We start from the raw sequence: 27,106 nt of genomic DNA, 5'->3' as shown, positions 1-27,106 counted from the left end.
GTTTGCTGAAGCGCTGGCACCCCTCACATTTTAGAACGAGCGACTCTGCGTCTTCGAGGGCCATGGGCCAGTAGAAACCGTGGCGGAACTCCTTGGCCACCAGGGATTGCGATGCGGCGTGGTGCCCGCACTCGCCCTAGTGAATGTCGAGGAGGATGTCGATGCCTTGTTCCTGCTCGACGCAGCGCTGGAACACGCCGGTGGAGCTGCGCTTGACGAGCTCACTGTTGATGATGCTGTAGGCGGACGCCCGGCGCTGCACTTGCCGAGCTTCGGTCTCATCCATGGGGAGAACCCCGCTCTCCAAGAATTCTGATATTGGGAGGGCCCAAGATGGAGCCGTAACCACGGCGAAGACGGTCACCAGGGTGGGTTCCGAGTCGCCAGCCTCTGGGTCGGGTTGAGCAGCCCCTGGGTCGGGGATGGCAATGGCCGGGTCCGGGGCGTTGGTGGCCGGGTTGAGCTGAGCAGCCCCCGGGCCGGGTTCAGCATACCCCGGGCCGGCTTGAGGTGCGGTCGGGTCGTCTGGAACATGGATGGACTCGGAGTCCGGCGACGGCTTGACGGACGGCTTGCGCAGGTGCTCGAGGGAGACGCCGGATGGGATGGCTTGAAGGGACGAGGCGATCTTGGCGAGCGTGTCGGCTGCTTTGTTCTCCGCGCGTGGGACATGGAGGAACTCGCAGCCCTCGAAGGATCCGGACAGCTTCTGGATGACGAAGCGGTAGCTTGCCATGTTGGAGTCGCGGGCATCCCATTCGCTAGAGCACTGCTGCACTATCAGGTCTGAGTCGCCGTAGCACAGGATGCGTCGGATGCCGAGTTCCTTGGCAAGCTGGAGGCCGTGCACCAAGGGCTTCATATTCGGCGACGTTGTTGGAGGCGGCAAAGTGGATCTGGAGCGCATAGCGGAGTCGGTCGCCCTTCGGGGACGACAGTACGATGCTGGGCCCCAGGCCGAGCCGCAACTTGGACCCGTCGAAATGCATGCGCCAATGCATCGAGTCGGGAGGCGACGGCAAGTACTGGGTCTCGGTCCAGTCGACGAGGAAGTCGGCTAGGGCTTGAGACTTGATCGTGGTGCGGGGCTCGTAGAGAATGGTGTGGCCGGCTAGCTGGATCGCCCACTTGGTGACCCGGCCAGAGGCGTCCCGGCACCCGATGATTTCTCCGATAGGCGCCGTGCTGACGATGGTGACGACGTGCTCTTGGAAGTACTGCTTCAGCTTCTTGGCGGTGAGGTACACGTCATAACACATCTTCTGGTAGCGCGGGCAGTTCTGCTTGGAGATGGAGAGCACCTCGCTCAGGTAGTAGACCGGGCGCTGGACGGCTTGGATCTTGCCCTTCTTTGGTCGCTCGACCACCAGCACCGTGCTGACCGCCCGCGAGGTCGCGGCTATGTAGAGCAACAGCGACTCCTGGTCGGTCGGTGCAGCTAGGACTGGTGCGGTGGAGAGCATGCACTTGAGGTCTTGGAAGGCCTCGTCTGCCTTGTCGTTCCATTCGAACGGGCTTGTGTTCTTCATCAGCTAGTACAGGGGTAGCGCCCTCTCGCCCAGCCGGCTTAGAAACCGGCTGACCGAGGCCAAGCATCCGGTGAACTTCTGGACATCGCGCAACCGAGCTGGCTTGTGCATGTGCTCGATGGCCTTGATCTTCTCTGGGTTCGCCTCAATGCCGCGTTCTGAGACGAGGAAGCCGAGTAGCTTTCCGAATGGGACGCCGAAGACGCACTTTTCCGGGTTAAGCTTGACCTTGTATTCGCGGAGGTTGGTAAATGTTTCCTTCAAATCATCGAGGAGCGTGAGGTGCTGCTTGGTCTTCACCATGATGTCGTCCACATACATGTGGATATTGCGGCCGAGTTGCGGTAGCAGGCATTTCTGCATGTAGCGTTGGAAGGTGGCGCCGACGTTCTTCAAGCCGAACGACATGGTGATGTAGCAATACGCCCCAAAGGGCGTGATGAAGGACGTCTTCAGGGCATCGGTCGGGTCCAGCTTGATCTGGTGGTAGTTAGAGTAGGCATCCAGGAAGGACAGGACCTCGCACCCGGCGGTCGAGTCGATGACTTGGTCGATCCGTGGGAGAGCAAACGGATCCTTGGGACAGGCCTTGTTGAGGCTGGTGTAGTCGATACACATGCGACAGGTCTTGTTCTTCTTCAGGACGAGGACTGGGTTGGCCAGCCACTCAGGGTGAAACACTTCCATTATGAAGTCGGCCACCAAAAGCTTGGCGACCTCTTCACCAATGGTTCTTCTCTTCTCTTTGGAAAATCGTCGGAGGGGTTGACGGACAGGCTTGGCGTCCTTGCGGACATGAAGTTTGTGCTCGGCGTACTTCCTCGGGATACCCGGCATGTCCTTGGGGGTCCATGCGAAGATATCCCGATTCTCACGGAGGAAGTCGACGAGCTCGACTTCCTATTTGTTGTCGAGGCGAGCGCCTACGACAACGTACTTGCTGCAGTTGGGGTCTTCCGGGTTGAGCTTCACTTTCTTGGTCTCCTTGGAGGGCTTGAAGGCGGCTTCATCGGCCGGGTCCTTGACCGGGATTGACGCGACCGAGGCTTCGCCTGCCATGGCAACGATCCGGTCGAGTTGGCGCCGCTCCTCGGCTACGACCAGCGACTCGGCCAACTTGGCGCCGTCTCGGGCGCACTCCAAGGACTTGCGGTAATCGCTGATGATGGTGATGAGGCCTTTGGGACCCGGCATCTTCATCTTCAGATACGCGTAGTGGGGAACCGCCATGAACTTGGCGAGCGCGGGCCGGCCCAGCAGCGCATGATACGCACTAGACATGTCCACCACCTCGAACCAGATTGGTTCGCGCCGGAAGTGGCTGCTATCACTGAACAGGACATCGAGCTGGACCCAGCCGATGGGAGAGCAGGAGAGGTCGGGCACAATGCCGTGGAAGATCGTCCGGGTCGGCTCCAGGTCCTCGGCCTTGAGGCCGAGCTTGGTCATTGTGTTGCGGTAGAGGATGTTGATGTTGTGCCGCTGTCGATGAGGACTTGGGAGAACTTGCACGTGTGCCGCGCGACGATGGTTGGGTTGAGCACGAGGGCGTAACCACCCGGATTCAGCATCAGCGCCGGGTGATCCTCCCGGGTCCAGGTGATCGAGCGATCCGACCAGTGCATGAACTCCGGCTTGTCTGGGACGACGGTGTTTACCTCGTGCCGAAGGAGGCGCTCGCTGCGCTTGTCGTTGCCGAGGCTGTTGAAGACGACGTAGGCCGCGTTCTGGTCCGGGTAGGCGTCGTTGCGCATCGCGCTGCTAGCGGGAGGCGGCGGTGGAGGCGGAGGTGGCTATCCCGCGCCTGGAGCTGGAGCCGGAGCCGGAGGAGGCGGGACGTCGCCCCTCATGATGCGCTTGGTGATGGCGCACTGCCGAAGCATGTGTGTGTGGAGGGTCTTGCGCCGCTGTGGTGCTTGCATGGGGCGTCGAGCATCTCTTCGAAACTCATGGCAGGTTGCCATGCCATCTTGCCGGTCTGCCGGCGCTTCGCCGCCGGGTCCGCCGCGGTCTCGGCGGCCGCTATGAGCCAGTTGTCGTGACGCTGCGCCGGCTGGTCGGCCTTGCGCTTGTTGTTCTGGTGATGCTGCTGCCGGCTGCTTTCGCCGGCCGTCTTCGGAGGAGGAACTGGCTTTGCCTTGCCGGCTTCGTCCAGTGCCACCTGGATCTTCATGGTGGAGTTGGTGTTTGCGTATTTATCCGTCGTTACCATGAGCACGGCCATGGTGGCCGGCTCGAAGCGTAAGAGCTTGTGCTTGAGAAGGGTGCCGTCTCGGCACCCGCTGACGAAGTATTGGATTGCTTGGACTTCATGGACGCCCTCGCAGCTGTTTCGGAGCTTGGTCCAGCGTGCGAGGTACCCACGACCGGTCTCCGTCGGCCCCTATACGCACATGGTGAGTTGGCTGGGGCGACCGGGTCACTTGTAGGTCCCCGTGAAGTTGCGGATGAAGGCCTCCTTGAAATTGACCCACACGTTGATGCTGCCCATCGGCAGACTCTTCACCCACGTGCGGGCCGACCCCTGTAACATGAGCGGTGCGTAGCGCACAGTGAGACGGTGATTGGCACCGGTGATGCCAATGGTCGTGGTGTAGTCGGTGAGCCAGTCTTCTGGCTTCACGGTCCCGTTGTACTTGGGGGTGTCGCGGGGGAGCATGAACCCTTTGGGGAAGGACTCCTCCCGGATGCATGGGCTGAAGCACGCCTGATACGTCTCCAACATATCTATAATTTTTGATTTCTCCATGCTACTTTTATCTACTGTTTTAGGCAATATTGGGCTTTATTATCCACTTTTATATTATTTTTGGGACTAAAATATTAACCGGAGGCCCAGCCCAGATTCGTTATTTTATGACTATTTCAGCGTTTCGAGGAAAAGGAATATCATACGGAGTCAAAACGGAACGAAATCAACTGGAGAAGTTATTTTTGGAAGGAAACCCACCTGATGGACTTGGACCCCACGTCAGAAGATACGGGAGGTGCTCATGAGGGTGGGGGCGCCCCCCCCCTGGGTGCACCCCCCTGCCTCGTGGGGCCCCCGTAGCTCCATCGACGTTCTCCTTTCACCCATATATACCTACGTACCCAAAAACTTCCAGAACAGAAGATAGATCGGGAGTTCCGCCGCCGCAGGCCTCTGTAGCCACCAAAAACCAATCAGGACCCTGTTCCGGCACCCTGCCGGAGGGGGATCCCATCACCGGTGGCCATCTTCATCATCCCGGCGCTATCCATGGCGAGGAGGGAGTAGTTCACCCTCGGGGCTGAGGGTATGTACCAGTAGCTATGTGTTTGATCTCTCTCTCTCGTGTTCTCTCTCGTGTTCCCTCTATGGCACGATCTTGATGTATCCCGAGCTTTGCTATTGTAGTTGGATCTTATGATGTTTCTCCCCCTCTACTCTCTTGTGATGAATTGAGTTTCCCCTTTGAAGTTATTTTATCGGATTGAGTCTTTTATGAGAACACTTGATGTATGTATTGCCGTGATTATCTGTGGTGACAATGGGATATCATGTGCCACTTGATGTATGTTTTGGTGATCAACTTGCGGGTTTCGTGACATTGGGAACCTATGCATAGGGGTTGGCACACGTTCTTGACTCTCTGGTAGTAGCTTTGGGGCACTCTTTGAAGTACTTTTATGTTGGTTGGATGAATCTGAGATTGTGTGATGCATATCGTATAATCATGCCCACGGATACTTGAGGTGACAATGGAGTATCTAGGTGACATTAGGGTTTTGGTTGATTTGTGTCTTAAGGTGTTATTCTAGTACGAACTCTTTTATAGATCGATCCGAACGAATAACTTTGAGGTGGTTTCGTACCCTACCATAATCTCTACGTTTGTTCTCCTCTATTAGTGTCTTTGGAGTGACTCTTTGTTGCTTGTTGAGGGCTTGTCATATGTTCTATCTATGTTATTATTGTTGAGAGAACTTGCACTAGTGAAAGTATGAACCCTAGGCCTTGTTTCCTATCATTGCAATACCGTTTACGCTCACTTTTATCACTCGCTCTCTTGCTGTTTTTATTATTTCAGATTACAAAAACCTATATCTACTATCTATTTTGCACTTGTATCACCATCTCTTCGCCGAACTAGTGCACCTATACAATTTACCATTGTATTGGGTGTGTTGGGGACACAAGAGACTTTTTGTTATTTGGTTGCAGGGTTGTTTGAGTGAGACCATCTTCATCCTACGCCTCCTACGGATTGATAAACCTTAGGTCATCCACTTGAGGGAAATTTGCTACTGTCCTACAAACCTGTGCACTTGCAAGCCCAATAACGTCTACAAGAAGAAGGTTGTGTAGTAGAAATCAACGCCGGCCCGATAGCGGCGCTCTCCTCCACCTCCTGGGAGCGAGCAAGCTAATCAAGGCGGTGGTGAGCGTCGGTGTCGTCGATGGTGCGCGGGCCGAGTCGACTGGCGGCCAGGCCCTGAGGGGCCGGGTCGGTCGAAGCCGGATGCTGGCCATGCTGGCCGGGTCCATGCTGGGTCTCCGGGGCGGGCTCGTCGCCCAGGACGTCGGCGGCTGCGGCGGCCGGGTTGCGCCGAGTCCGGGCTTGGCCGGAGTACGCCTCGCCGGTCGGCGAGGACGTCGTGTGCAAAAGTTCGCTGGGTCCGCCAAGGCGGGCGGAGCCTGATCTCGCTGGCTTGGCGAGCTAGTTGAGGCGACCCTGCTGGGTGTTGGCTGCGTTGAGGAGCTCATGCATCCGCCCGATGCGCTCCTGCAGCTCTTCACCAGTGAGCCGGTCCAGGCCGACCGCGGCTGCCTGGGCAGCGTGCATGTTCTTCACTGGGGTCTCGTAGACGGTTCGGATGGCGCCGAGGGCCCGGCCGATCGCTCCTCCGTGGGTATGCACATCGGCGACCCGGCTTGGCTCGGGCGCGGCGGGCGCGAATCCGTGGGCGGCGTCGTGCTCCAGCTGAGCGGCCTCCAGGTGACGCTTGGTGGCGACGAGCGTCTCGGACAGGTCCAGCATCTGCTGGCACCTTTCCTCGAGCTGAGATCGGGCCTCGGCGACGTTGGTGGCATCGACGTCGGTGCCAATGGGGGTGCGGAGGCTCTGCATTGCGGCGCGCAGCGGATCGGACGTCTTGGTCCGTTCCGCGGCCTTCCTCGTCTTGCTCAACAAGGAGGAGGCGCCATCGTCGGTGACGAAAACCTCCACATGGATGTCCATCGCCCCGGCGGCAATGCCACCGCCGAGGGAGAGGGGAGAGTCGGAGTAGCTGAGCACCTGTTGGGGTACTCGTCGGCCGCGAACGCATCGGAGATGCGCAGCATGGTGAAGGAGGCGGCGAGCGCGCCCACGACATCGTCCATCAGCACGACGGACTCGTCGGAGTAGGAGAAGGGCCCCGTCTGAAGCATGCTCCAGGCCAGCTCGTCGAGCTGCCCCACGGTGGGCGCCAACTATCATGGTGGGCGCACGATAGATGCCAAGGGATGGCTAAAGAAAGGAGGAGGCTCGAGGGCGCTGGTGGGCTCCAGAGGCGAGGTTGGCATGAGCGGGCGTGGGACGCCGGACATACCCAGGTTTGGGGCTCTCCGGAGAGATAATACCCCTAGTCCTGCCGAGTGTAGTTGGATGATCGATGGTACAATGCTGCTCCTGGAGCTGTGTGCAGAGAGGAAGGAAGCTCGCCAAGGCTCGGGCTGCTCCTTCTCTCCAGTGTTGCTTTGGTGGCTAGTTCTATGATTGCTTGCCTTTCTTTCTGTGCATTACAGTCTGTATGCCGTATATCATCTCTCACATGCCCTTGTAGGCGTGGGCTCCTGGGGGGTTTTATAGATCAACCCCCCCCCAGGGTTACAATGGTAATACGCCGAGTCGGTGGGTCCGTATTGTCGGTGTTCGGGATCCCGGGCTGGGTCCCGCTGAGGGCTTGTGGTTCGCCGGGTTCCCCTAGGTGCGGGCCCCGCGTGCCTAGGGGGACTGTGCGCCGTCTTGTCGATCGTCAGGGCGTGGCCGGGTTGAGTCATGTACAGTGGCTCCCTGTCAGGTTACCGCTTGCTGTCGTCAGCGGTGAGGGTGGGAGCATTGTTGCCACGCCAGCCCCGGTCAGCGGGTAGGTGAGGGGCACTGTTGCCACGCTCCAGCTGACCATAGGCATGGATGCAAGCACTGTTGTCTTGGTCATCGATGATTGAAGCCTCATCCCATCGTACGACCTGGATGGGACAGGAGCTTGACCCATGGTTGGATTGCGGTGCACGCCACGGGTGGGGTCGGCTTGTTGGGGAAGCCTTGGTTGCACCGGGTTGGGTTGTCTCGCGCCGGTTGCTGAGGCTGGGTCGACGTACCTTGCCGGGTCGGAGAGCTTGGCCGGGTTGCGGGCTTGGTCGGGTCGATCGACCCGGCTGGGCGCGTGCCGGTTTTAGGGGCGATGCAGGCCCCGCTATTTTTGAAAAGGATCCAGGTTCCGTTGCCTGCCCGAGGTTCATCCCCCCGACAATGGGTTTGGGCTCCCCCACCCCCTAGGAAACTTGTTCCCCAAGCCGAGAGGGGCGGCTATCCTAGGGGTGGCGCCCCCACCTCTCCAGGTTACATGAGATGGGGTGGGAGGGGCGCTCAGGCCCTTAGTGGGCTGGTGTGCCCCCTCCCCTTGGCCCATAAGGCCCCCCAACGCTTGTTGGGGCCTCTGAAACCCCTTTCGGACACGCTGGTCGTCACCCGGTACCCCCGGAACAATTCCGGACTCCAATACACTTCGTTCAATATACCGATCTTCACCTACAGACCATTCCGGAGTTCCTCGTCACGTCCGGGATCTCATCCGGGACCCCGAACAACCTTCGGTAACCACATACTATTTCCCATAACAACTCTAGTGTCACCGAACCTTAAGTGTGTAGACCCTACGGGTTCGGGAAACATGCAGACATGACCGAGACATCTCTCCAGCCAATAACCAACAGCAAGATCTGGATACCCATGTTGGCTCCCACAAGTTCCACGATGATCTCATCGGATGAACCACGATGTCGGAGATTCAATCAATCCCGTATACAATTCCCTTTGTCCATCGGTATGTTACTTGCCTGAGATTCGATCGTAGGTATCCCAATACCTCGTTCAATCTCGTTACTGACAAGTCTCTTTACTTGTTCCATAATGCATGATCCCATGGCTAACTCATTAGTCACATTGAGCTCATTATGATGATGCATTACCGAGTGGGCCCAGAGATACCTCTCCGTCATACGGAGTGACAAATCCCAGTCTCGATTGGTGCCAACCCAACAGACACTTTCAAAGATACCTGTAGTGCACCTTTATAGCCACCCAGTTACATTGTGACGTTTGATACACCCAAAGCATTCCAACGGTATCAGGGAGTTGCACAATCTCATGGTCTAAGGAAATGATAGTTGACATTAGAAAAGCTCTAGCAAACGAACTACGCGATCTTGTGCTATGCTTAGGATTGGGTCTTGTCCATCACATCATTCTCCTAATGATGTGATCCCGTTATCAATGCAATGACATCCAATGTCCATGGTCAAGAAACCATAACCATCTATTGATCAACGAGTTAGTCAACTAGAGGCTCACTAGGGACATGTTGTGGTCTATGTATTCACACATGTATTACGGTTTCCAGTTAATACAATTATAGCATGAACAATAGACAATTATCATGAATAAGGAAATATAATAATAATCATTTTATTATTGCCTCTAGGGCATATTTCCAACACATATATGTGAAGATTGCCCCTTCTTTTTTAGCAGTTTACAAGAGAATGTAAAATGCATTTTGAATTCTTTCTCAAACTCCGAATACATCCTACTAGTATACGATTCAGCCGCGGTCTTCAACAATGGTAAACTGCTATAACTGGCCGGGTTCTTCCGACGCAAACTAAAATCTTCATCCAACTCATTTTCACGAAGGCTTGCGAAAACCTCATCTTGCGCAACTTATTGGGACTAGCAAGATAATGATAATGATAATGATTATGATCCCCTCTCTACTGACACTAAATTGAAAACGAGCATCACAACTTGTTCTTGTAGTGGCCTTTGATGACCCGGTTTCTCGTTCTTCCTGATTACTGCAAACTATATATTTTTGGTATATAGTTCGATCTTGGCGGCGCTTTGTCTGGCTCTTTCTGATACTAAACCCAATCTTGCTGCATTGTAGATGTCATATGCTTTCTTCTCAGAATCGAATGCCATTCCAACTTTGGGAATGGTCAAAACTTGCCCAACTTTATCAACCGCCTACTGTAAAAAGAGTTGAGAATTAAAGTTACATTACCACAATGTAAAATATATATTATGTACTTCATCACAACACATCAATTTTAAATTAAAGTTACATTACCTCAATGTACAATATATACTTCTTCACAACACATTAATTTTACATTAGGTGCGTCATGGAAGGAATACTTTGTTTTGAACAAGCTATTGTACTATCAAGCCAAATATCAACAAATCATTGTGTACAAAATTACTAACATGTCATACTCAAATGGTTCATTACAAATAAAACATCTTACTTGACTTCCTGATCTAGCTTTTGGCATGACAATGTACTGTACACATGCATGTTGAGGATGTTCTAAGTGACAGACGAAGAACCAGGCAACGCCCATACCTGTCGTGTCTCATCTCCGTCAGCTCCATGACCACTGTCGATCACATCATCCTCTCGGCCTCTTCTTCAAGTCATGGTGGTTGTGTCGTCCTCCTGGTCTTCTGTTACGTGCGGTTGCGGCAAGTCTATGTCGCATGTTGCTGCGTTTGGCGTCACTATGGGCAGCGACCGTCCTCATCTGCATGGTTTACATGATCTGAGGCGGCGGCAGTGGCGGACTCCGGCATGGCGACTCCCGTCCTTCTCGACGGAGGTGACACTTCTGATAGTGGGAGCACGACCCGCAATGGCCATGGTTGTCGTTCCGGCCCGATGCAGCCATGGGAGAGAGAGGGCGGCGAGGCGTTCTGGCGCGGTGCGGCCATCGCCGAACCAGCGATCCCACGCCAACCAATCCGACCGCATGGAGAAGAGGGCTCCTGTCGCTCAGCCATGGAAACTCTGATTACTGCGGAAGTGATTGATACAAGCCACGTAGTTGTTTTCTGAAGCCGATGCGAGGTATTCGAGCCGAGGAACGTACGCGCAGCTCCGGATGAGGAGACAAAATTTCTGTTTTAACTTTTTGTGTGGCGTAGCACGTTGATTAACAGCGATGCGCCGTGATAGTGTTTCGAGTTTTTCATGATTTGCTTGATGTTAAGATTCCCCGACCCTCAAATAGTAAGATCGGTATATACTCCACCATGAATGCTACCAGATAGATTCCTTAACTGAGCCTTGGGTATTGTCAGTACACTCTCGTATGCAACTGTACTACAACGTCAGTATCCTATCACTGTCGTCAGTATTCTATCACTTTAGTTCCATTTCAGACGTATGCAACTGTACTGCAACATCAGTATCCTACCACTGTAGTTCCCTTTCAGAGTACGGAGTACATAGCATCAAAAATCACTTAGACGTTCCTCTTTGATTATGAATCGAGTGAAATGCATAAAATCATCACAATCGTGTCCGTAAATGCAGAAAACCCTCACAACCGTGCCCGTAAATGTAGTAAACTACCATTTTATAAATCATGACAAAACACACAACACATAGCTCTTGATAGTGAAAACAAAAACACAAGCCAAATTTTGAATCTCTTCTTGACGTGGCAAATCATACGCATGACAAAGGGACAAACATCTTCCTGTGCCTGCCGGAACGTCGACACCCACCGTGGAACCAGCTGATCCTCTGCCATGAACACGTCGAAGTGCACTTGCACCTGCTCCATGGTCAAGCCGACATGGACAGGCGTGAGGAGGGGCGTCGGCTCGTCGTCAAAGGACATCTCCATCATCATGTCATCATCGGAGACCCTCCGGAAGTAGGTCGGCCTCTATCTGCCTCGCACGGCAGCCCTTCCAGCCTGCCGCAAGAGTGGCCAGCTCGTGCTTCTGCTCCATTGGGAGACTCTTCCACAACGCAATAGAGTCATGGCGGAGGTGGTGCGGAGGAGGATGTGAAGCGAGACGCTGGTGTGGTGCGTTGTGCCGGCCGGGTGTGCCCTCGTTTAAATAGCGGATGTCAGCCAGGCCAAGCGGCGCAGTGTGTCAAAGTGGGTTTGCCGGGCGGCGTACCTGTTTAATGCCAGTAGGCGAATGGACGCGCAGTTTGTTTGAACGTGGTAGATATTAGTCCCGTCCCGTCGAGTCCCATAGCTCTGGCATTGAATAGGCGCGGAGACCTCGACACGATGTAGGCGACGCTCTCGGCTAGCGCACCACTTCAATGTTGACACCAGTAAGGGGTCACGCCTGCTCAGAGCCGGGATGAATGTGACACTGACGCTCTCGAGAAGTCTTGAGGGGATGAATGTGCGGCAACCACCTCCCCTAGTTTGCCTCCGGTTTGTCGAAAAATGAACGTCCGGACGTTCGCGGACTGTTGGGGTACCGCATTAGATTGTGAATGAAGCCCGGACCGAGCAACGGATACGAACAGTTCGAGAATTAGCGTTGGAGATTCCCACAATGATATATACTAGCAAAAGGCCCGTGCGTTGCAACGGGAGAAAACATTGACTGCGTTGCAATAGAAGAAAACAAATAATTATTTTTTGTGTTTCTAACTTAATAATGTGAATTAAAAGAGTAACTTAATTGAATAATGCAAAAAATGTTGATAATGTATGAAAATGCATGGAATAAACGTTAGTACAAGTATTTTATTTTATGAAAAAAAAGGAAAAAGTATGTGTTTACCTCCAGCCGATAGGGCTGTCAACAAAGCTCGGACTCAATGTACTGTTTCATGCTCGATTAACTTATTTTTTAGTGGATCGTGCTCGATTAACTATATGCTCAAATTTGACTTCAACCTGCTTACCTCGTTCGGTGGCCTGGCCAAAAATCGCGCATTAAAGGTCAATGCAAGATGGCCACTTTGACTGGTTGATGTGTTAAATAGGGAACATGTAATTTCCAATAGATCATTGTACTATTTCTTCATTGGTTGCTTATTTGTGATTGGTAAAACAACTTTGATAGCCTATAGCTTAAGGGCATCTACAATGTTACTCTTGTGCAGGCGCCTAGAGCAAAAAAACATCAAAAATTTAAGAAAAAGTAAGTGCCCTCTCCTCCAATGCTAGGCGCTTATCACGGGCTCTAAATACGTAGGGCCGGCTCCCGGTTTCTTTACCCGCTTGTCCAGGAAAAAAAGAAAGCGCTTGATGCATCTATTGGCATCAATGCGGCATCAGGCACTGGGAACAACTAATGTAGCTGGCGATCTATCAGGAAATAAATCCTAGTGTCCATCACTGGCGCCTAGCATTAGAGATGCCCTAAGAGAACATGCAATCTGTATATATCCGGTATCAAGTCGCACAAATAAATTTGTTTGTAGTTTAATGCATATATAATCTGCCGGCAAACATATATGATTATCTGAAAGATGTGGTACACATATATTCGTATGAACAAGGCACTGCCTTTGGCTCAGTTAATCCATTTATAGACATATATTCAAACAGAAGAGTACATATACATTTTGTGTGCCCCTTGTATGATTTTTAAACAGTGTCTATGCTGAACAATAGCTTCGAATACATAATTCAATTCCAAAAAATACAGTCAACATACATAAGCATTGTGGTTTGAAGTTGCAGTATAGTTGGCCAAATGTAATGCAAGACATGCTTGATGTAAAAAGGTTTTTTTTGCGGGTGATCTAAAAAGGTTATGTTAGTAATGAAAAAATATAGGCGGCGGTATGCAAGAAAATTTTGTAGTAATGTACGTCTATTGGGTGAGATTAGGATTAGACCACCGCTTCCTATTGGGTGTAAGATGCTCCCCTTTCTCAATTTCTTCTTACCAAGTAAGCCTATTTGGTAGTGCGATTCGGTCCTCGACAGAAAATGGAGTCTCTTCCTTCAACAAAAGAAATGATTCATGACCTGAAAATATAACCAATAAACAATGAGTGAATACTTATCTTTATTTAAAGGGATATAAATTATGGTTCTTTGATTGCTCTACCCATTAATTTGGCCACTTATATTAAGCATCTATCACAGATATATATGTATCATGGTTTCCAAAAGCTATTCCCCAAGAGTATACAACAATAAGAAGCCAGGGGTGAATCATTATCTTTTAGCATGGACACCATGATGTTTCAGCGTTCTGTCATTGCATTGAACAGGAAAGAACCTTCTTGGCAAAGGTGCATCACTATTACCTTCGGCATAGCGAATATTGCCACTGAACAACACTCATCGTGCCAAGATAGAAGTATTATTATAAGGTATGCTACTTCAAGTGGTCATCGATAGCAAGGGAAACAATGTGTTGTATCACTGCTGTTATATATCTGAAATCTCAGTGCACATCACATATATATTTTCTAGCAATACCAAGCTTTGATCTCAAACAGAACATATCCACCTTACCCTCAAGATAACTGAACAACAATACCTGACAGTGGGTCACCCAGTGGAATCCATCCATCTTGGCACCAAATCGAAAGTTCCGGGTAGCTCCAGCTTGCCAAATAAAAACTGAATGATTATGATTTATGCACCTAGGTGATATCCCTGTGCAGATCATAATGGTTATACTGTGCGTGTTACCAACTTTGCTAGCCACATCACAGATATTTACACCTAAAGGGTTGAAGGACAAAATATTCAGCACTTACTATGAGTAAAGAAAAATCCTAAAAATTATATCTATGGACTTGCAAAGACAATCAAGAGCAAAGGCTGATGTGAAAGCTTACATCGGGTGTATATATGACTCATCTTATTCCACCAAATTGTAACAAACATTGTGATTTGGAACTAACTGGACAGAAAAGTATGATGCAAATTATGTCCTCTCGCATGAAACATATCATTACAGCGGCAAAATCATGTCATGTAATAGAAGCTACTATTTCGTGCAAGAGGCTGCAAAAACTCTACCTATATACTCCCTTTGAATCACCCTGGTAGCAGCCAAGCCCTCTGTCGTTCCGCTAGCAGTGAAGCCACCATGGTCCACCCTTAGTTTTTGCATGGTTCATCTTCTCTGCACTAAACACTTTGGAGATGAGATTCTTCTGCCTTCTCTACTTTTGGAAAAAAACATAAAAGGCCTACAGATCAGACCGTCATATATGTGCCACTTCAGTTTCTATAATTTATTGATTCTCTTAAAATTAGATGAATGTTTCATCATCTCGTGTTTGTTAAAATATATAATCAATTGCAAGGAGAGGCCGCATGTATGATTTTTTTTTAATTTTGGCTGCTGCACAGTAATTACCAGTTGCATGGATAGCCGGCTAGTCAGTGGACGGAAAGCTACATAAGTAGGATGCCGCTTTGTAAGCTTACTCCTGCATCAATGAACCATTGAAGAAATGAAATCTATCCACATATCCAGATCTACGGTAGGAGCCTAGAGAGGCACACGAACAACAAATTGTTGCCAACGCCAAAGGAACTGCTAGCCTGACACTGGTGAGCTGCACGCCCGCGATACAGAACCGCATGCCAACGAGCTGAACCAACACCGCCCCATGAGCTGCATGTGCTGCCCAAACCACACTCGCAGATCTGGATGTCGTGGAGAATTGGATCCGAGGTAGGAGCAAGAACCACACATGGCCGCCAGCCAGACCGCCCCACCGATGAACTGCACTGCACACACACAACAACACTAAATCTGCTAGCACGCAGTAATGAACTACACATATCCCGTGAAACAGGGAGCTGAACTGAAAACTGAACCTTAAATTGCACAAATCAAACTGCAACCCACAAACTTTTGCCACTGCACCTTGTGGGACTGGGCACCGAACTACAACTCCCGTGATGCCCGAACGCAAGCAGCGTTGCCGATGCACTGCACCTGAAGTATTGCACGCACGCAGAACAAATTGCAAGTCCGCGTTGGCAGGGATTTTCATCGTGAGATGGCCGACGTCTTCACTGTGGTCCACCGTGTGGGTGAGTGTCGTGGAGGTGACAGCCGTAGGAAGGCGGTAGAGCACTTGCTCACCTCCTCAACAGAAAAGTGAGCGACATGTGAGCTGCGCATGCTCGAATGTGAGGAAGAAGGGAGGAGGGGAACGGCCCATCTGGTCACGGCGGCGCGGTCCATGAGCCCGGCTTCCAGTGCCGAACTGCAGAGAGAGGGGGGAGCTCTCCTGCGGCTCAACGTAGAAGAAGGTGGTAGATGGCCGGGGACGACCGGATCCAGCGCTGTAGGCGGTGGTTGGCGGCGCAGGGGTCCTCGGTGGCCGGATCCGGCGCTGGTGGCCATACGCGGGAGGGGCGCAACAGCGCGGGTAGTGGAAGGGGCCGGGGTCGCGCTGCTAGGTAGGGGTGCCAGGCGGCGCGACGTTTCTTGGCTGCCGGCGGGATGTGGTGGGAGGTGCGGCTGGTGGAGGTTGGGGCGGCGCGAGAGAGGCTGGGGAGCGGGCGACGCGCGAGGGAGGCCGGGGAGGAAGCGCACGGGAGGAGGAGGGTCGGGGGCGGCGGCGGCACTCGGGCCTGTGCGGGCCGGATCTGGGCTCGAAACGTTTTCTCACTTTAAAAAGGACCGCGGGTTTAATACCGAAAACCACAAGGAGTTTTCTGCAAAATCGACGACGACGTACGACCAGAAGCACTGGCTGGTTTATTAGTACTAGTACAAATGCCCGTGCGTTGCAACGAACAATATTTTTTGAACATGCTCTGTGTGGCATTACACAACACTTCTTATATCCTAATGGCATTTGTCAGGACCTAATTCAGATCCGCGGTCTCATTCGATGAAAGAATAGTTGTGCATGGAATAGTCAAGCTATTTTTTTTCTTGCCTGCCATTATGTAGAATGAGTCATACTATGGAAACCTAAAAAGCAGGCAACAAAATTACCCATTTACATAATCTAGCAAACTTTAAGCTAGCAATCTTGTGACCACAAGTTTATTACTATGGACATTTGCATTTGTCTACTTCTAATATATGAAAGAATTAAAGTGGTAAGCTATAGCCCATGCCATGCATTTGAGGCGCTGGTGGGTGCTCACTCCTAGGCTGACACGTTGTATGCCAAAAAAAAAGACTTCTTTTAACTTGCTTTCAAGGATCTGCCGCTGAGGGCCACCGAATAATCTAGAGCACTACCCACCCCAGTCCATCGCTCCTTCCCTAATAATCTTGAGAGAGAGAGAGAGAGAGATGGAGAGAAAGAGGAGCTCCACTGGAGTCTCTTTTCTCTCCGGCGGCCTTACCTCACCTCCCTCCCCCCCTTCCCGGCCAACCGCCAAGGTCCTGTCCCTCCCAACGTTACCTCCACCCCCATCTTCTCTCCCCAACGCAACGAGAGAGGGGCAGAGAAAAAGGGAATTCATCCTTTTGCCGTCTTCATCCCTCGGCACCGAACAAGCACCATCCATTGCCACCAGCCCTCGCCGTTATCGACCACCGATGATCTCTCCAGTCTCCACCCTTGATCGAAGTGGCCCAATGGATTATCGCGCCACCATGGCCGAGGCCGTGAATGAATAGCCGTCGAGCCGCAACATCAGAGGACGTCAAAGTAGGCGTGATGTGGCTACATGCTCTTGGATGCGGCGGCGGGTGGGCATGCTTTGGGAGATGCACATCGTGTCGGGCCTCTCTGCCGCCTCCAGCCCAAGATCATGGACGACCACATGTGGTCTTTTGCCGCCGCCAATGTCCCCTTGTCCCAAAACCTTCAATCTCCACCGAGGTCGTGCAGCGTGGGTTTCATTGCGTCCGCGTCCCGGTGCACGCCAAAGGTATTCCGGGCTGCAGTCCACGCGTTCGTGCCCACCTCCCCATCATCACAAGTACACACACAACAAACTCTCTCTTTCTAGGGCGGCGGGGGCAGATGTTGCAATCAAACGGGCAGGAGCAGATTTTTTGCAAGGTTCACAGAAGTTTTGCCCTGATGTATTGGTCAGTTCTTACAACAGAACTTTCATCCCAGAAAAATGACAGTTCCTATAGTGCACTACGATCTTATTGAGAGTTGAAGGTTTATACGCAAGAGGACAGTTCGGTTTTGTTTTGAATAGGTACATCTTACAGCTTGCACAATGCGTACGCTCCTGAATTATTTAATCAAGTTACAAAGAAATTCAGTAACAATAGTGAAAAAGGTCTGGCTATATTGCTTCTAATTGCCAACAATTGAACTTTATAAAAAAATGTACATTCAGGAAAAATAGTAATTTTTGTTTTGCAATTTGCCAAATATTTTGTGCATGCCAAAAAACTATAGACATGCACGACACACCTCTTAAGGGACATTAGCCACAATTCTGATCTTCCGACGGTCCTTGGACGAATTCCTAGGGTATGAGAATTCATAAGACAAAAAGCAGGAACACTACCTGAACTGGTTTTCGTCATGGTGGACTGCCAGGTTAGATCAAACACATACCTTATATTTTATTATGTTTTGTTTCATGTAAAAAGCTTAGGACTGTGTCTAATGAAAAATTAAGTTATTCCGACAGGGAACTACCATGGAGTAAATGGTGCCACAACATAAAACAAACAAGTTCAAGAATAAACTGAAAGCAAGGCGCTCTCTACTGAATTCGAAATTTAGATCTTCAGGATGCCAAGAAGATTTACAAAGTAGTGGACTTTCCGTTGAGAATTTGCTTGCTAAAAAATATTGGCAGTAGAGATGCAGTCTCAGCTAGAGAATTTCCCCATCTTTGCTTACACTGTCTTCAATTTTTTAGTATTGGCAATGTGAATACAGCAAAACACTTTGCTGTCAGGTAAAAATTTCTACAAGCAAATCAAGTAGCACTATATGCAAGTAAAAATGAGAGCTGATATGCAGTTATTGTTTTTCTCTTGCGAAACTAACAACAAGCATTTAGATGGGCTGTTTCACAAGCGCGGCGTGCCGCCTCCTTCCTTTCACTGGTGTTATTGCACAACACAATCAGCTAGGTACAAATAAATCTACTGAATCACGTGAGACTGTCCCCTCTTAAATTTGGAGATGAAAACAGGTTAAGTCAGAATTGGCAGTATTTGTACAGATTAATGCACAGGCATTTGTTACAATATCAAGCCAAAGTGAATATATAGTTTCAGTTTTGTATAAATACACCTCTATGCCAAATTGCCTTAGATTATTTCACTAACTAAAAAGAGTTGTACAGAAAGAGGGTAAACAAACTAACTAAAAAGACAAAAAGATGAAAATCCTACAGGTAAGCAAAGCAACCCCTAAGAGATAAAATACCCTCTTTAAGAACATGACTCTTTATCATATAGCATCCAGTTCTTGTCACGTTGACAAAACGTGGAAAACTATTAGTCTGCCCATGATGTAATGCTAGGAATTGTTCGATTTTACGGTTTCTCTAGGAGAAATTAATGCTATGTTGCAGCAACACATGTAGAAGTTTTGAACCTTTTGATCCTACCAAGTGCATCATTCAACTCACACATGCAAATATTGGCAATGTGATATATACATGCAACTAAAAAATACTTTATGGGAAAGAAAAAGTAACCCATGACACAGAACACAACATCTCTGAAGCCACCCATGGCAGAAAATACGATGGTATAGCAGCAAACCCTTTGTCCTTTACAGCAATATAATGTTAATCTCGGCCTGATGTTTCTTAGTTATAGCCTCATCCTATTTTCTTCAGAGTACTCATCCTTCCATGCTAACACAATTATGTTATTCCAGAAACGCTATACTTGAGTTTACCTTAACTCTGATGTAATACGAAGCTTCGTAACAGATAAGCAAACACGTATGATCACTGCTACTCTAAGTAGACTTATGCAAAAAAATAAAGACCAGAGCAGTAACTATCAATCAGATTTATAACAAAGTGAATCCCCACCACCCCCTAACGGAAAAAAGTAATGATATTGGCATCCATATTACTGAAAGTATAGTACACATAAGCTATATATATACTTTCAGTTTTGCTACTCTATGTTCAGGAAGTAAACATGGGTTCAGGAGATAAACTCATATGTTCAGAATAGATCCAACTGGGAGAGGCTTGTTACACTTCAAATAAATATTGAAAAGCACACATATCCAACATAAGTTATTTGTAGTACACGCTGAGATATCTATTCATGTGTATGCCACTGCAAAGCTAATTGATAACTGAAGAAATGATTCTTTCCAGTGATTAGCTTTCAAGGGTAGAGATGTCTGCAGTACGAATGATTTTTCCATGAGGCCAAGCTCATGTCAGAAATTCCTACAGCGTAAAAGAGCCTAACAATTTCCATTTGCACAGCAACCACAGCTATTTGTTAATAAAGTTTTTACAAACCCAACAGATCAAATATGAATATATCCATGCGAAGAGTTGACACTTGAATAGTCCAATAAAACTGGAATCGAGATGTACATTTCGGCAAGGATACAACTCACTTCCCTAAGAAGAAATCGTGGCTTGCTTTCCTACTGCAAGTCCCAGATCGAGCTGCAACCTATACTTTGGCCATCGTAGGAGCAGCGGCTAAAGTTCAGTCAAGCTAGCAAACAAATAGTGTTATGTATGCAATGCAATACAAGCAGGGACCATGGATGATATCTTTGTAGAGCTAGTGGTAAAACCATATAACTAAACTATACTACTTTGCAACAACATAATACAAAATATATGATGCCCAGAACCATAATTCTAACTTATTCCATTAACTGAATTCTGAAATCTGTAAAGCTTGCTCTACTTGACCAAATCAAGCAAATGAGCACACTACGGATATCATCAGGAAATTCATGTTGTGACGAAAAACTGGTTCTACCTGTAATAAGTAGACTAATTCTTGCAAAACATAAATCTGCTTGGACAGAAAATCCTCTAAGACTAATAGGCATAACTGTTATTTGGGGATATCTTGACCATCAATATTCTGAATTGCACAAACTTAGTACCTTTGGATGTAAACAGGGGATTCCATCCAGTGAATATCAAGGGGATACATACCTCTGGTGTAGCTCAGGCGACATTGGACGGATGTTCTTGTTCCTCCGGCAAACTCGGCGCTTCTTCCTCGGGCGAACTTGGCAGCGTCGGAGAATGAGAAGAATACAAGGAGGTGTCCGGAGAGGACTGGAGGCAGCGTAGAGGTCATAGGCCGGCCGCGAGCTCGCGGAGGCATGGAGGTCCGGCGGCCGTGGCTTCCTGCAAAGGAGAGAGAGAGGGAGGTGAGAGATAGAACCGGAGGGAGGGGGAGAAGGAGAGGAGGGAAGGGCCGCGCGTTGGTCCGGCAGCGGCGCTCCGATGGCCGGCCGACGCGGGGCGGCGGTCCGGCGGCCATGGCTTCCGCCTCCTGTAAAAGAGAAAGAGGGAGGTGAGAAATAGAACCGGAGAAAGGGGAGGGAATAAGGAGAGAGGGCATGGCGGCACGCTCTTCCGTCGGCGGCGCGGGGCGGCGGGGAGGCACGAGCGCGAGCCCGCGCATGGAGGTGTTGGGTGCGGTCGGCGGCGGCGGGCACCGGCAGATGCAGGGTGTTTTTTGTGAAAACGATTTTATCAGATTCACTTAAAATAGTACCGCGGGTTTAATACGCAAAAGCATAGGGGCTTTTTTGAAAAAACGTCAGCGACGTACGACCAGAAGAGATCGCTGGTTTATTAGTAGGGAAAGATGATATATATTGTTCGAATCTCTCTTGCCGAAATTTACATCAATCATCGTTGGTTAGTACTGTACTATATGAAGACACGTTCCAATTTGTGGGAATTGTTTGGGTCATCTCTGAATAGTGTCATTGAGGCTCTATCATTTGATTATGAGGTCATATCTGCGTTTACGTAGCGAAAGACCATGGATGACAATTAAATTAGATGACCCTGGTAATGGGTGTGCTACGGCAAACAATAACAAGCCATTGTGGGGCGCATGCATGTGTGCACGCACGCAAAGATGCTAGCGAGCAGCCGAGTATGCATGCAGCGATTGTAGCCGGTCAGCAGTTAGCAAATTTGAGCGGCCACGACCAAATCAAACGTCAAGAAGCCTGGCGTTTCCGCTTTGTCGTGTCAACACCAACTAAGGTGGTGTTTGTTTCTCTAGTCCTAGGACTTTTTCTAGTCCCTGAGATTTTTTGAAAAAAACTCTCAAGGAGGTGCTTCTAAGGACTTTTAGCAAAAAGTCCCAAAAAAGTCCCACCCTGTTTGGTTTGCTAGAGATTTTTTCTAGTTCCTACACCAAAAAATTTCTGGAAACAAACACCCCCTAAGCTCGTGCAGGTCACAGGGTCCAGACGCCTATGTAACCGAAACGTCAGGAATGTTGGCGTGATCAAAAAAGACCAGATTCAAAATTCTGTTGTAGACGAGGTCAATTTCGAATTTTGTTAACATAAAGGGGTAAAACAGAATAGGTGGCGACAGATTAGAGCGGGTACGCACAGAGGATGTTTGCAGCCCGTCTCCACCCGATTCCTTTCCCGTGTGTTGGCCGTATGGTGCAGTGACGGGCTTGCTCGTACACCATGTTTATCCTCCACACGTTTGCCAAGTACGAGAGAGACACCAACAACGAAATGCGTGCGCTTTTGGACCTGGGGGAGAGAGTCCTTGCCTGCCATTTTCCTCCCCTGCTCCCGCGTGGCGTCACATCAAAGCTCAGCTCTCGTCGCTTGTGCTGCCTGTAGCACACCACCGCCCAGCGCAGCTCCCGAGACACCGCATTTCTCGTCTCCTCTCGCTCTCCGTCCAAGCAAGAAGTCAGGACGAACACGTCACATTCGACCATGGACATGCCCACGGCGGCGTGCTCACCGTCCTCGTCGGCGCCGCCTCCGCCGTCGTCGTCCGGTTTGTCTGTCGCTGCGTGCGTTGGATTCATTTACCATCCGTTTCTTTGCTTCTTATTTGGTATGCTTGGTGTGAGAGATACAGGCGTCGATGTGGCCGTTGACGCGCGGACAGAAGAGGTCCGGCGGCGCCTGCTCCTCGATGCCGCCATCGACGGCAACCTCGACCTCCTTGCCAGTACGCCCCAAAACGCCTTCAGGGAAGCTTGTACTCCGTATTATTGTAATGGACTAACAATCGATCTGATATTGCGACGTCGAGGGATGGCGCTGGAGTTGCTGCCGCCGGCGCCTAGCGCCACGGGCGCGGACGCCACCGCCGGCGTCTGGTCGACGTGCGGCAGGGCGCTGCACCTGGCCGCGACCAACGGCAGGACCGACGTCTGCCGCTACCTGGTCCAGGACCTCGGCATCCCCGTCGACGCCCTCTCCGATGAGCGCGAGACGCCGCTGCTCCTGGCGGCCACCTTCGGCCACACCGCCACGGCGGCCTGGCTCCTGGAGCGCGGCGCCAGCCCGCGCGCCCCGGACGTCGACGGCGAGACCCCGCTCCACTGGGCCGCTTACAACGGTACGTACGCACGCACCTCGCCGACCGACGCCACCTCACTCTGCTCCGTGCTCCTGTTGCTCGCGTCGCGTTGAGAGGCAGCGCCGCGGGCACTCCGCCGCGGCCATGGCCATGCCATCCCGAGCGGGCACCAGTGCGCGTGCGCGATTGACATGTTGGCGCGTCGTCCGTGATGCAGGGGATCGCGACCTGGCGATGCTGCTCCTGTGCAAGGGCGCCGACGTGGGCGCGGCGAACCCCCGGGGCACAGCGCTCCACGTCGCCGCCATGCGGGGGTGCCCGGAAGTCATCCGTGTCCTGCTGCGCCACGGCGCCGATGTATGTGCGGCCGTTCGCATGGTGCGTGCATTTTGTTCAAGGCTGACCAGCTTGCAATTTTGCAGCCCAACAAGTTCGCCAGCCGTGTCTTCACGCCCTTGGTCTCATCGCTTCTTGGTGGCTCCGTGGAATGCATGAAGCTGCTCATTGAGGTGCTACATGACTTTCTCTTGTGCTAATTGATCTCCAAGTTCGTGTTGATTGCGATGTCACGGCGTAACGGTTATTTTTTCTAAGTAGCACTTGCAATGCTTGGATCGCTTGAGTTCTGTATAAAATTTCCACATGAACTGTGCATATCGAATTCCCTTGTTCTAAGCTGAGACTGTTCTGGAAATGTTAACTAGGCTGGGGCTAATGTTCATGCCGGTGGATTCAGTGGAGCGACCCCTCTGTTGTTAGCGTGCAGCCGCCGTCGCAACATCGGATTCGTCAAGTGCTTGTTGAAGGCTGGAGCAGATCCGAACCTTCCTGACGAAGTGAGCATACTGAATCCCCTTTCCTGCCACATTTCATACTCTTCAAGTAGTACATATAGGGCCTGTTTGGTTCCAAATAAGTCACCAACTTATAAGTCGAAAAGTGAAAAAGGTGACTTATTTTGCCAAACAGACCCGACTTATAAGTCACCCCAACTTATAAGTCATAAGTTGTTCCACCCCAACTTAAGGCCCTATTTGGTTCCAAATAAGTCACCAACTTACAAGTCGAAAGGTGTAAAAAGTAACTTATTTTACCAAACGGACCCAACTTATAAGTCACCCCAACTTATAAGTCATAAGTTGCTCCACCCCAACTTAAAACTTATAAGTCACCCCCTTTTGCATGGGTCCCACCATCTTTACATAAAAAACAAGGTGGGAAGATGTGCTCAGGTGACTTATAAGTCAGATGGCAACCAAACAGGCGTGACTTATAAGTCACTGGTTTTAAGTCACCTGACTTGTGACTTATTGGAACCAAACAGGCCCTAAAACTTATAAGTCACCCCCTTTTGCGTGGGTCCCATCACCTGCATGATGTTGATTGGTGTGGAAAGGTGTGGAAAGGTGACTTTAAGTCAGGTGACAACCAAACAGGCGTGACTTATAAGTCACTGGTTTTAAGTCACCTGACTTATAACTTATAAGTCAGGTGACTTATTGGAATCAAACAGGCCCATAGTATGTCATAGAGTTTTATCCTTATGCCTGAACAAGAATGTTCCTCAGAGAACTCATGGTTTATGTACTCTGTAACAGCTTGGTAGGTTGCCGATAGAAATTGCTGCGGTCCAAGGTGGAAAAAGACTTGTTCAACTTCTGTTTCCTGTGACCCGATGCCCTCCAAACATGGTTGGCTGGAGTGTTGCTGGCATCATGAGTTATGTGAATTCTGCTGCTTACAAGGAGCGGGTATGTCTTATTGATGTTAGTTACTGGTAGATACTAGCACTATTTACCATCTCGTGAACCCTTGCGGAGGGTCTTGTTTTTATCAACACTCAATGGTTATCTTGTAATTGATTGCCGTAAAACTACTTCTTGCATTTAGGTGAGAAAGGACTCTTGTAAGAGGAAAGCTGAACTAAAACTAGAAGGGAACAAGGCCTACGAAACCAAGGACTACGACACGGCTATACTTATGTACAACATGGTAACTTCTCATTTTTGTATGCAGATGTTTAGTCGCAAATGTTCTCTCTTGTTTCATTTTTTACTTTTCCTAATGTCAGCAAAGCCACTGTTGAAATTGCCGAGGCATTTGTCTCTGCACCCAATTCAAATCAATTGGCTCATATCTACATTTCGGAAATTCTGACCTTGGAAATCGATGTTCTCCACATTTAGGCATTGAAGTTTGATGACCCAAAGGACATAGACGCCTCCATATATGCAAACAAGAGCCTCTGTTGGCTGCGCCTTGGTGTGGGCGACGAGGCGCTTTCGGACGCCCAGGCCTGCATCAGGTTATGGCCTGACTGGGGGAAAGGCTACTACCGCCAAGGCGAGGCCTTCCGCTTCCTGCAGGTGATCATCGCACTGCTGTTTGCACTTCCCTTCCGTGCTTCAGAAGTTCAGATTCAGCTATCCACTACCCACCCATCCATCGGTCAGCCGATCCGCTCAACTAACTATTGTCGGCCTGATTTGGTTCACCCTTATTCTTTCTTAGCTCATCAACATGGCATCTAATCTGCGCTTGTGTTAGGACTACGCCAGCGCTTACACCGCGTTTGTCAAGGCATCGGAGCTTGATCCGCAGAACCCCAAGATCGCCAACGCCCTCCGGTAATCCATTACCGCACTTGCATCCGCATGTGGTTACCCGCCATCGCCATCATCACCGTACCAATTGAAACTTAGTGCATGGTTGCCCGCATGACGTGGCATGTTCATGCTTCTGCAGGGATCTCTTGGAGCGCACGAAGGGCGCCTCGGTTTCACGGTGCTTGGAGGGAGGGGTGCAAGGACGAAGTCAGGTTCTGTCTGGGCCGTGTGATCAAGCAGTCCAAGGGCAGGGCTCTTTTGTGCAGGCAGTAGGTAGAGGTCAGCCACTATCCAGTGGCCAGTAGGAAAATGGTGAAGCGGTGTGAAAACTGTGGCGGGAGTCGGAGGATGTATAGTTGTTTTTCGGAGAAAGTCTAAAAAAAACCTTGAACTTGGAGTCGAAAGCTAAATCAAACCCCGAACTTCTAATCCGTGAAATCAGTACACCGAACTATCTGATCCCGGTCTATTTTGAACCTCGGCCTGTTTTTAATGGGATTGTCGGCAGGTCTGGGCTGCAACCCGACGCGATTGGGCCGGCCCATCAGGCGAAGCATGTTTTTCCTTTCCGTAAAAGGCGATTTAAAAATTTTAACCCAAAAAATGAGACTCAAGGAAATCGAACGAACTTGGGTACTGGTGCTTCAAAACCCTCCCGCTAGCCAATCTAACAGACGACAATTAGTTTAAAATGAGAAGCACGAAACTATTTAAACACATACAACATATTCTTTTTCAAAAAGTGTACACACTTCAAAAAGTGCTCAGGTTTAAAAAATACTCGCTTTCAAAATTTCTTTGTGTTTGAACAAAATGTTCATTCCAAATTATTTTGGCAATTGCTAAGAAAAAGTTCCAAAAGAAAATAAAAAAATGTTTTGAAACATACACATTTTTATATAAAAATGGAAACAAAATTTAAAACCTCAAAAAAAAAATTAAAGTGCGGGCACTTCCTATTTTGTTAAAAATGGGAGCAGATTTCAAATATTTGTTAAGGTTTCAAACTTGTCCGCACTTCAAAATTTTGTTCAGGTTTAAAAGAAAATCTTGCACTTTGAATTTTTTTGGTGATTTAAAAAGGGTTCATGTTTTCAAATTTTGTTTATGTTCTTTAAAAAAGATCGCAATTTCAGAAATTCTCAAAAATGTTCGGATTTCAATTTTGTTTTGACAATTTTCATGAAAATGTTTCATAAAATTTCCGAGATGTTTCCAAATCTCGGCGCTTTTGTATGTTTTATAAAGTTGCTCTTCTCTATCACATAAATATCTTTCTGTGGGAGTGGCAAGCAATACGAGTTTTGCACCGCCAGGTTATAAGTTCGACTCACTGTACCGGTGTACCCTCTATTCTTCTTTTAGACCTTTTGTAAGTCGCGCGTAACGGAGAAAAAGGGCCGGTGTACCCTCTATTCTTCTTTTAGACCTTTTGTAAGTCGCGCGTAACGGAGAAAAAGGACCAGTGGCCTTCTGTCACAGCCGAATCCCTGTCAGGTCCATGCTTTGCGCATTGTGGGCCGGCCCAGTCG

At 49.7% G+C, this 27,106-nt stretch overlaps 1 protein-coding gene across 2 annotated transcripts; it reads left to right on the top strand.

Moving 5' to 3' along the window:
• The first annotated feature begins 22,174 nt into the window (after positions 1 to 22,174).
• LOC123064893 (ankyrin-3) lies at positions 22,175 to 26,041 on the top strand. 2 transcript variants are annotated; one of them, XM_044488289.1, is made up of 11 exons: positions 22,182 to 22,437; positions 22,522 to 22,614; positions 22,699 to 23,007; positions 23,186 to 23,325; positions 23,391 to 23,477; positions 23,673 to 23,804; positions 24,567 to 24,719; positions 24,859 to 24,960; positions 25,155 to 25,334; positions 25,516 to 25,595; positions 25,714 to 26,041. In XM_044488289.1, the coding sequence occupies exons 1-11, from the start codon at positions 22,374 to 22,376 to the stop codon at positions 25,877 to 25,879; spliced, it is 1,506 nt and encodes a 501-aa protein (XP_044344224.1). In that variant the 5' UTR covers positions 22,182 to 22,373; the 3' UTR covers positions 25,880 to 26,041. The 2 variants fall into 2 exon arrangements, with proteins under 2 accessions (XP_044344225.1, XP_044344224.1); XM_044488290.1 differs by lacking the exon at positions 25,714 to 26,041 and having other exon boundaries at positions 22,175 to 22,437; positions 25,480 to 25,595.
• The last annotated feature ends 1,065 nt before the right edge of the window (positions 26,042 to 27,106 follow it).

Source organism: Triticum aestivum, chromosome 3B (assembly GCF_018294505.1).
Source record: "Triticum aestivum cultivar Chinese Spring chromosome 3B, IWGSC CS RefSeq v2.1, whole genome shotgun sequence".
NCBI lineage: Eukaryota > Viridiplantae > Streptophyta > Magnoliopsida > Poales > Poaceae > Triticum > Triticum aestivum.
Note: the sequence above shows the minus strand (reverse complement) of the source record. Positions and strands in the feature narration are given on the sequence as shown.